Below are 11,500 nucleotides of genomic sequence, written 5' to 3'. Positions count from 1 at the left end.
AATAATGACGACTTCAGTATGTATATTAATGAAATTTATCCTGGTGAACTCACTTTAAATAAAGCTAATACTAACAATGACCACTACCCTTTCCTCGATCTTGATATCTATATCACTAACGGAAAGCTGAATACTAAAATTTATGATAAAAGGGATGATTTTTCATTTCCTATCGGTAATTATCCATTTTTAGATGGTGACGTTCCCTTGTCACCATCTTACGGTGTTTATATATCTCAACTTGTACGATTCGCTCGTGTATGTAACAATGTTTTAGATTTTAACGAGAGAAATTTATGTATTACTGAAAAATTATTACACCAGGGTTTTCGATATCACAAACTAGTCAAAACATTTACTAAATTTTATCATCGGTATAAAGACATCATTCGTAAATATAGCTCAACATGCAGACTTTTTATACGTTCAGGTATTTCACATCCAATTTTTTATGGAAATATTCTTTATAAAGCACAAAGGTGTCAGTATTCACCTCATAAACTTACAAAACCTTTGAATAGACTTATTAAGAAGGGATATAATTACGATACTGTTGTCAAGTCATTAAAGATTGCATATTTTGGAGTTAATATTGAGTCACTGATAAGGTCTTTGCGTCGGAACTAAATACATTTATTCTAAAAACAGTTGTTGGCATGACACGGGTTATGTTCTTCTCATATATGTTATGATGGTATGATACTAAACCCCTTACGGGAAGGATTGTGCCTGATGTTCATATGATGAAATCATAATCTTTCAGTCAGTTTAATTGAAGTCTGGAGCTGGCATGTCAGTTAACTGCTAGTAGTCTGTTGTTATTTATGTATTATTGTCATTTTGTTTATTTTCTTTGGTTACATCTTCTGACATCAGACTCGGACTTCTCTAGAACTGAATTTTAATGTGCGTATTGTTATGCTTTTACTTTTCTACACTGGTTAGAGGTATAGGGGGAGGGTTGAGATCTCACAAACATGTTTAACCCCGCCGCATTTTTGCGCCTGTCCCATGTCAGGAGCCTCTGGCCTTTGTTAGTCTTGTATTATTTAAATTTTAGTTTCTTGTGTACAATTTGGAAATTAGTATGGCGTTCATTATCACTGAACTAGTATATATTTGTTTAGGGGCCAGCTGAAGGACGCCTCCGGGTGCGGGAATTTCTCGCTACATTGAAGACCTGTTGGTGACCTTCTGCTGTTGTGTGTTTTTTTATTTTGGTCGGGTTGTTGTCTCTTTGACACATTCCCCATTTCCATTCTCAATTTTATTTTGTCGTTGTAATTTATGTTTAATTTCTGATTTTGATTTTGTAACAGTCATGAATTTAAATTCAACATATAATGTTAAAGCTTTCTTAAATTTTGAAGGCCGGAAGGTGATATATAGCTGATAATTTCTGTAGCATTTGATAGGAATGAGATATAACGAGTCCAGAACCAATCCTATATATACCAATACATATTCTTAGTATTTGACTTTATTTCATAATCTATTTTGTTCAATTCAATATTTTATCATCAATATTTGTTGTTTTTTAAGGTGTTTCGGTTAATGTTTAACTACCAAGGCTTTTCCTCATCAGGTATCCCAAGCCTCTAACTAATAAAATAATCAGTTTCAAAGTAAAGTTCAAAGCATCCATACGCATAGAATTTAAAAATTCTGCATACCGGGATACGACACCTGGTAACTTTGTATTGATGTATTGTATTCTAAATTAAATCAGTTTATGATTTGATATAACTATTGTCTTTTATGTTGTGATTTATCCTATAACTTGGTTTATCCTATAACTTGGAGGATGTAAGTAGATCCTTCAAGTTTTTGTGTCTTTTATATGCTATGATCGGAGGTTTTGGAAACATGGTTTTTGTGCTATCATTTTGTTCAATTAGGTGCCAATGTTTTTTAATTGCTTTATTTAGTCCATTGAAGGAAGGATTAAATTTGGTGGCTAAAACTAATGGAGGCATTGCTCTTTTGTTTTTAAGCTTGTACCTTAGACAATTTTTTCTTTCCTTATGAAGTGCATTTGTTATAATGGGGTTGATATCTTTTTCCGAGTATCCCCTTTGGAGAAGTTTTGTTTTAAAAGTTTCAATTTCTTTTAGTGTATCTTTTTTGTTATTTGATGATCTCATAAAACGCAATATTTCCGCAGTAATAAATCCATTGAACACCGATGATGGGTGAGCTGACGTTCGTTCAAGATACTGAAAGTTATCAGTAGGTTTACGGTATAGTTTTACGTCTAATATATTATGATTAAGGAATCTGTTTCCTTTAAAAATTGTGACGTCAAGGAATTGAATGCTAGATTGTGATATTTCATGCGTAAATTTTATCAACGGGTGTCTATTATTAGCAATGTTAAATAATTCAGTAAGATTATCTTGACTAGAATTAAAAAGAATGAATCCATCATCTCTGTATATAGATAACAGTGCTAAGTTATCTTTAAAAGGAAATATATCAAGAATATTCGTTATAATCTCGAACATTCTTAAATCAGCCAGGGATGGGCTCATTGGGGCTCCCATTGGGATTCCACATGTCTGTCTGAATATCAAGTTATTAAATTCAAATTCATTATTGCATAGAATGAATTGAAGTATTCGTAAGAAGTCCCTTTTTGGTGGTAGAGGTATTTCATGTTTATTACGACATATTTTGTACCATGCTCTGTCAACTGCTTGTAGTATTTCATCGTGAGTTAAGGAATTGTACATACTAGTAATATCAAAAGTGCACATAATTATGTCATCCGGTGCCCTTATTTGTTCTATTTTGTTGATAAATGAGGTCGTGTCCTGTGTATAAGTCCATAATTGGCTAACTACCGGTTTTAAGAAGTGGTCTATAAATTGACCAATTTTTTCAATTGGACTATTGCATAATGATACAATTGGTCTCCCAGGAATATCTATATTTTTAAGGAAATCTTTGTTAGTTTTGATTTTTTCTCTATCTTCATGGTTAATTTTGTGAATTTTTGGCAACATATAGAGTTGTCCCACTCGTATATTGGCATTATTGGCTAGGTATTTATATGTTATATCGTCGATATATTCTTTCTTGTGTAGTTGTTTGATCATTTTTTGAATAGTTTCGGATATTTTGTTCGTATTAAATTCATGAATTTGCTCATAGCATATACTGTTGTTCAGGAAATTCAGTATTTGTTTAATATATAGATTTTTATCCAGAACAACAGTAGATGAATTTTTTCAGCGTTCTTAATAATTATATTATTATTTGAACGTAAGGTTTTGAGTGCCGCTCTCTCATGTTTAGAAAGATTATTTCTAACTTTGTTTATTTTAAGTCTGCATATTTCCATCTTTGTGGCAAATAGATAATTTTCTATTGTGTTGTTTGCTAAAGAGGGTTTCAATCCCGATTTGATTCTAAAAGGATGATTGGTGTCCGCATTAGTTTTATCACTAAAGTGATATTTGCATCGCATTTTTCTACCTAGTTCGTCAAAATCTCGCAAGAGATTTTGTTTAATGTATTTTACATCTGGACTGGGAATAAATTTTAATCCCTTTGCAAGAACTAATATTTCATAGTTTGTGAGATTCTCACGTGAAAACACTTCTATATAGTTTAAAGCTTTTTTTATATTTTCATGAAAGTGTTTTGTGCGTTTAAGATGGCCTTTGTTATTATTATGTATACGGAGTTTACTTTTGTATTTTATTAATCGTTTTTTCTTATCCCTTTTTCTGAGAGATCTTTTTCTATTACTCATAGTAATTTATTTGTATAAAATTATTTTGTGACAAAACTATTTTGTTTGTTTGTATAATTATTTCAACTCTAATTGAGAGATGAAATGAATATATATGAAATTCAACTCTATTTGAGAGATTAAATGTATTTTATTAATTCTACTCTATTTGAGAGATGAATTGATTTTTATTTTGTTTAAATCTATTTCAAAAATTATACATTGTATATGTAAACTCTGTTGAAGTGTTTGTTCACTTGAATGAGATATAACGAGTCCAGAACCAATCCTATATATACCAATACATATTCTTAGTATTTGACTTTATTTCATAATCTATTTTGTTCAATTCAATATTTTATCATAAATATTTGTTGTTTTTTAAGGTGTTTCGGTTAAGGTTTAACTACCAAGGCTTTTCCTCATCAGGTATCCCAAGCCTCTAACTAATAAAATAATCAGTTTCAAAGTAAAGTTCAAAGCATCCATACGCATAGAATTTAAAAATTCTGCATACCGGGATACGACACCTGGTAACTTTGTATTGATGTATTGTATTCTAAATTAAATCAGTTTATGATTTGATATAACTATTGTCTTTTATGTTGTGATTTATCCTATAACTTGGTTTATCCTATAACTTGGAGGATGTAAGTAGATCCTTCAAGTTTTTGTGTCTTTTATATGCTATGATCGGAGGTTTTGGAAACATGGTTTTTGTGCTATCATTTTGTTCAATTAGGTGCCAATGTTTTTTAATTGCTTTATTTAGTCCATTGAAGGAAGGATTAAATTTGGTGGCTAAAACTAATGGAGGCATTGCTCTTTTGTTTTTAAGCTTGTACCTTAGACAATTTTTTCTTTCCTTATGAAGTGCATTTGTTATAATGGGGTTGATATCTTTTTCCGAGTATCCCCTTTGGAGAAGTTTTGTTTTAAAAGTTTCAATTTCTTTTAGTGTGTCTTTTTTGTTATTTGATGATCTCATAAAACGCAATATTTCCGCAGTAATAAATCCATTGAACACCGATGATGGGTGAGCTGACGTTCGTTCAAGATACTGAAAGTTATCAGTAGGTTTACGGTATAGTTTTACGTCTAATATATTATGATTAAGGAATCTGTTTCCTTTAAAAATTGTGACGTCAAGGAATTGAATGCTAGATTGTGATATTTCATGCGTAAATTTTATCAACGGGTGTATATTATTAGCAATGTTAAATAATTCAGTAAGATTATCTTGACTAGAATTAAAAAGAATGAATCCATCATCTCTGTATATAGATAACAGTGCTAAGTTATCTTTAAAAGGAAATATATCAAGAATATTCGTTATAATCTCGAACATTCTTAAATCAGCCAGGGATGGGCTCATTGGGGCTCCCATTGGGATTCCACATGTCTGTCTGAATATCAAGTTATTAAATTCAAATTCATTATTGCATAGAATGAATTGAAGTATTCGTAAGTATTTTATTTAACAGGTGGAAATGTCTTCAAGAATTCTTTTGTCGTTGTAATTTATGTTTAATTTCTGATTTTGATTTTGTAATAGTCATGAATTTAAATTCAACATGTAATGTTAAAGCTTTCTTAAATTTTGAAGGCCGGAAGGTGATATATAGCTGATAATTTCTGTAGCATTTGATATCTGTGTCCTTGTCTTAACGGCATGTCAAAATAAAGAAATAACAACACGGAAATTGTTTCACTCTTCGGTGTGCTGTGGAAATGACTGCTTTTTATTATTGTTTCTAATGATACAGATTTAAAAGAACGATGTATGCACAGAGTCATGATATAAAGTCGATTTTCTGTTGTTATTTAATTTAATTTTGTGTTACTTAATGAATTGTATCAACGCTCAGAATAATCAATATATGAACATACCACTGCTGAGATCTCTATCGGAAAGTATAATATACTTTTCAACCAAGAAAAAAATATTAAAAGAATTGCAATTCAGGGTAGGACGAAAGACTCGATCGCAAATCAAATTTGATTTCCTTTTCCTTCGAGGCCGTTATCATGCTCTTCGCGGCACAGGCTATGACCAATATAGGTATGAGTTATTACCTCATTGTAATACATACATATATTCTTATGATCGTTCTCTGTTATCCGCATCTAATGAAGTCTTTAAAACATGTAATACACCATATGAAAGCAAGCGAAGCATGAGGCAATGTTATTTAAATGTTGTTTTTTAAAACAATATGTTTATCAGACATGTCGGAGTCCATGTTAACGGTTGTGTTATTCTTTTTGAAATACAAAATAAAAAGATAAGATCCGGTTTGAGGACAATATCATGAATTTGAATAATTAGTTTTAATGATACGACATTATGTTTTAATAATTGATAGTATACGCACGTAATTTGCTATACATATTATTGATACACAACATGTTATTTTTTCCATTTGTGGTATATAATACATTGTACTTTGAAATGTTTGTACTGAATGACTTTTGTTTACTGGTATGAAATTTTAAACATTGACATTGTGAAATCTCTCTTCTTAGTATGTGGTCTTACCTTTTTTTTTTATTACATAATCTTTTAATTTGCGGATTTGGTTTTATGTTGGAACCATATGGAAGTTAGACCGCAAATTTTTGTATGCAAAGCTGCAAAATCAGAACGGAATTTCCAATAATTACACTATATAACAAGACAAATTCGAATTAAATTATAAGTTAAACTTTTAAGCGAAAACTACACAGTAAAATGGTAGGTATTTGTTTCATTTGATAAAGTCATAAGCTGTTAAACATTGCCACGGGCTTGTCTGATTTTCATGAATGATGGTTTTGAACGTTTTTCGGTATCGTATGTCATTTTGTTTGTAAATTATCGATTGTTTTTGGTTATTTAATTTTTGATCATTTAAAAAAAGTAAATAGTTTTATCCATTTGTAATGAAGTAAAATCCAGAAATACAAACTAATCGATATGAAGTTTGATGAACATCATTAAAACAAAATAGAGAAATGTCCTCGAGATTTAAACATTTTAGACAGGTATTTAATATGTGTTTAAGTTTCGTCTCAAATACTTTTTTCACAGCTTCATTTTTAGTCAATTTTTCAAAAAGTGCATCAGCGTTTATAGTGAGGTGGAATATATCTATATATATATATATATACAACTCGTCTTAACATCAACCCAACAATGTTAGATCTGTAAATTTGCTTTCGCAAATTTTCGGTTCTCTCCTCGCCGGGATTCGAACCCATGCTAATGTGATATCGTGACACCAAATCTCCTGCACTGCAGCCGTCCCGCTAGACCACACGACCACCAGGGCTCTCAAAAAAAAAGAGCTTTCGGTGGGCATATGTTACCTTTCCACGTCAGTTTTAAACTAGCGGCGTACTACAGTACATGATATATAAGGCCTGAAGATGTTATTGTTACAGATCAGCTAAATTATCTATAGTAAAGGATCCCACAAATTAATGTAATATACAGACACAGAAAATAATTATATTCATAAGTACGTCTGAGTCAGTGACAACCCTACAACAAATGTATCCATCGGACCGCCATCAATGATGGTGATATTGGGCTGTGTACATAATGTATATACAACTCGTCTAAACATCAACCCAACATTATATATATATGTATGTAAACTATATCACATATAATGCGCTCTGTATTATTAACTTAAAAGTTTAGAAAACATACGTTTGTTATGTCAAAGCCAATATTTAGAATAAGTGTAAAAGAAACATAGCAGTAAATATTTTCGGTATATATCTGTTTATTGAGTTTAACATATTTTAAGCGTATGTGAGTTATTTAGGATTCGAAGATCTACAATAAATTTCATATTTTGAAGGATACTTGTGGGTGCTTGTCTATTATATTACACCTTTGTTTACCTCATATCAACAAACAAAGATGTCTGATGATTGTTGACAAGGAAGGTCATTTGATTTATCACGTGAAACCTTAATGTCTGTAGAGTATATTGACACGACTTATCTTTTTTTTTTGTTTCTTACTAATCAAACATTGATGGTGGATATTTTATTTTTCTAGGACTTACGACTGAGTTGCGTCCTTGTAGTCTTAGCGTTTTGTGCCAGTCTAACAAACGCTCAAAAAAAGACCACAGTTACTGGAGATTTAACAAAAAACAGAGATATTGGAACAAGGGTAGATCTTGGAATTTCGCATCAACGCAAAAAATGGGGTTTTGACGGATCAGCCTTTGGAACATCAAGAGGTCATAGAGGAGGGAGTTTAGGGATATCACACAAACGTAAAAACTTTGAATTTGGAGGATCAGTTTTCGGAGACAATCGTGGAAATCGAGGTGCAAAAGTAGGCTTCAAATGGAAGTTTGGAAAAAGATCTACAGCATGGGTATATATTTTTTTTTCATTTTACCTATACTTTCTTATTATCTTTTTGATTGACCTTTTTAAATAAAGATGGTTTTCTTAAAAAGCGTTGCTTTCAAACCGTCAAAAATACAACACACAAAAAAACTCAAATTTCAGAATCGAATTGCTTCCATGCGTCAAAAGTATCAATCAAAGTAATGACAGTATTTTGCAATTTTCCAAAACTTTTACTGTTTTTAACCTTTTTTGCAGTATGTATGTAAATTTTATCGTTGTTACATTAGTGAAAATAAATAAGCTATAGTATAAATGCAAGTCATAGGTAATCATTTTGAATTCACATATATCATGTTTATGAATAATTTACCTACATGTATGATTACCTGAATTATGTTCAAATAAACCTGTAAGACACCATAGTTGTATTGTGTCATGTTATACCAATTGAAGTAAACCTACCAATAACTTCCTTTATAATTAATATACATTATAATTTATTATTACATTCATTGTAACATGTGTAATGAAGATGTTAAACACAAACATCAGTTTGCAATTTTAACAGATATATACTGAGTGCCAATGAAAACGCAACACTTGGTTTTTCAAAAATATAATCTATATTAGAAATGATAATCTTTCAAAATAAATTGTTCTTGAAAATTATCAATTCTAACAATAGATCGACATCACACAATAATGTTCCATTGTCATCTTTCAGACGCTATAGGTAAACGAAACATCAAATGTCGAATCATCAACTCACAGTCATAGCAAAACATGTGACAACCCGTTTTGCAGCGCAATCTCGACAGCGCCGTGGAATTGATCATCCCGGACGTTTAATGTGATCTCTAAAAATGTTATTCGACTTGTCCCGCAAATCAAACTCAAGCTGACTTTATGATATTGGTGGTGGTTTTTATCGTCTAAACCATGTCCAATCTGATGCAAAATTTGCTCGATCGCACCAAAATCGGGCGAAACACATGACTTTTGGCCAAGATGGATGCCAAATGTCTATGTAACCACCACTGACGGTTTTTGGTACATAATGAATGATTTTTGGTCTACAGCATTCGATATTTACACCTGACGGCCATTTAGATGTCACTAAGGAAAGAGTTTGGTGCTCTTTAACAATTTCTGCGCAAATGGTGCTTTACTGATATTGCTCCAAAGAATCTACCGTGACCACCATTGAACTCTCGTGACCTTTGTACAACTATCAGAGTTAACATCGAATATGTTTGAGACCAAATGTATTGGTCTTGCTGAGCGTTTCTTGCTTTTTGTTTCCCGGGATGTGGCTTATCATTAAATGATCCATTTGTGAATGATTTGGGTTATTGTAGAGGCTACAACTTCAGTCTTCTCGTAATTGTATGCAGTGAAAGGCTTCATTGGATCATGCCCAACACTACATGTCGCTGGTTGTCAGAAAGTCCAGGCATTTACTCAGATGTTTATTGCAGTTTCCTCACAATAAGGGCGGGATAATTCATGACATTAGCCAAGCTTTAAATGACAAAATCGTGAAAATGGTGCGTATGTTGAAAAGCGGTGAACTCGGTTTATGTCCGTTCAAAATAACCCTTACTTCGCATTTGTTCCAAAAATCACTCAACCGTAAAGTTGTCGTCAATTGTCTTAAAAGTCATTTTAAACCAACTATACAAAGTTCTAATATAAATAAAATAAAAATTATAAGATTTTTTTGAAAAACAAAAGTGTTGCGTTTTCATTGGCACTCAGTATATATCTTAGTCTTATATTTTTAAACTTATAAGAATACTTGTCTAGCTATTTTTTTTATATTTTTTTTAGAACGGTGAACATTTTGAAGTTCGAGTCATCGTAAACCACTGTGACTTCAATGTTTATGATATAAATGAAGACAGTGTTATCACAGTTGACGAGATTAATGAATTATTCCCTCAAAGAACTGATGCACATAGGTTGTTCAAAGCGCTTGATTCTACATCAGGTTAGTGTAGCTCTTTTTATTATTTTGCAAAAGGGGGGGGGGTTAAATCACTATTTTTTTTTTAAATGTAAACATCTTTATCAAATAATGTATATGTTAAACCTATCTATAGATTTGAAACCATGTAATTCCCCTTATCATAATAAAATAATTATGTTCAACAACTGCATATATATTGAAGGAAAAAGAGTACATGTGTATCATAATGATACTGCTTTCACTAGTATAATATATTTGTGTTTACTCGTAAGATGTAAGTCTTCTGCTAAACATCTATAATATTTTTAAAACAAATAAGGACATTCCGAGGATTTTTTTTTTTATTGTTTTTAACATTACAAAGCATGATGTGTACCAATGTTATTTAACACTAACAGCCTTTCCAGATTACTACGAGTCTATTTTAAACATGACTATTATAACCGGGTTTGTTATCTATGCTTTTCTTTTAATAGTCTCATAATAATAGATGTAATGCTACGTTTAATGTAATCTTGTTTACGTTAAAATAGTATGAATGTATTTTATCATTATAAATATTATGATAGCAAATGATTCAAATATCCAGTAAAAAATGACACGTCTTAGACTATTCCATACATTAAAGTAGCTGTAAAAGGTCCCAATAGGTCAATGTGACATAATTGAGATAACAAATGGCCTTATCTATAAAAGAAATTACAAAAAAAAGTTATTTTGATTTTATGAATATTTCTAAATTTTCAGTTGATGGTAAAGTGACCAATGACGAATTCAAGATGATGGCTGCACAAGTTATAAAGAAATGTGGATATAACAAGTATACGTATTAATGATGTTTTTTGTTAAATAGATATACATGAAGCGATAGTGATAGTCATACATGTAAATAAATTATCCATTTTTTATAGTTTATTATAAAGCCAATGACATATGTCGGACAGGCATTGTATTCTTGTATACATGTATAAAGAACATTTTATTATAAGATTTGTTTGTTAATTTGTGTACACTTGTATTGGAATGGATCATTGTTAATAAAGTTTTACTACATGATACTACCAGTTATTTATTATAAGCAGTATGTATTTTGCTCGCTCTTATTCTTTTTAACAGTATGTCAAATAAAAATAAGGAGATGTGGTATGCTTGCCAATATTACAAAAATACAATGAATGAAGACACGAATAATAAAATTGAGAATGGAAATGGGGAATGTATCAAAGAGACAACAACCCGACCATAGAAAAAAACAACAGCAGAAGGTCACCAACAGGTCTTCAATGCAACGAGAAATTCCCGCACCCGAAGGCGTCCTTCAGCTAGCCCCTCAACAAATATATACTAGTTTAGTGATAATGAACGACATACTAATTTCCAAATTGTACACAAGAAACTAAAATTAAAATATTACAAGAATAACAAAGACCAGAGGCTCC

At 31.2% G+C, this 11,500-nt stretch overlaps 1 protein-coding gene across 1 annotated transcript; it reads left to right on the top strand.

Moving 5' to 3' along the window:
- The first annotated feature begins 6,448 nt into the window (after positions 1–6,448).
- LOC134684218 (uncharacterized) lies at positions 6,449–11,117 on the top strand. The gene is made up of 4 exons (XM_063543489.1): positions 6,449–6,470; positions 7,788–8,114; positions 9,923–10,082; positions 10,809–11,117. The coding sequence occupies exons 1-4, from the start codon at positions 6,468–6,470 to the stop codon at positions 10,892–10,894; spliced, it is 576 nt and encodes a 191-aa protein (XP_063399559.1). The 5' UTR covers positions 6,449–6,467; the 3' UTR covers positions 10,895–11,117.
- The last annotated feature ends 383 nt before the right edge of the window (positions 11,118–11,500 follow it).

Source organism: Mytilus trossulus, chromosome 9, assembly GCF_036588685.1.
Source record: "Mytilus trossulus isolate FHL-02 chromosome 9, PNRI_Mtr1.1.1.hap1, whole genome shotgun sequence".
In the NCBI taxonomy this organism is placed as follows: domain Eukaryota; kingdom Metazoa; phylum Mollusca; class Bivalvia; order Mytilida; family Mytilidae; genus Mytilus; species Mytilus trossulus.
This window is presented reverse-complemented; position numbering and strand designations above follow the sequence as displayed.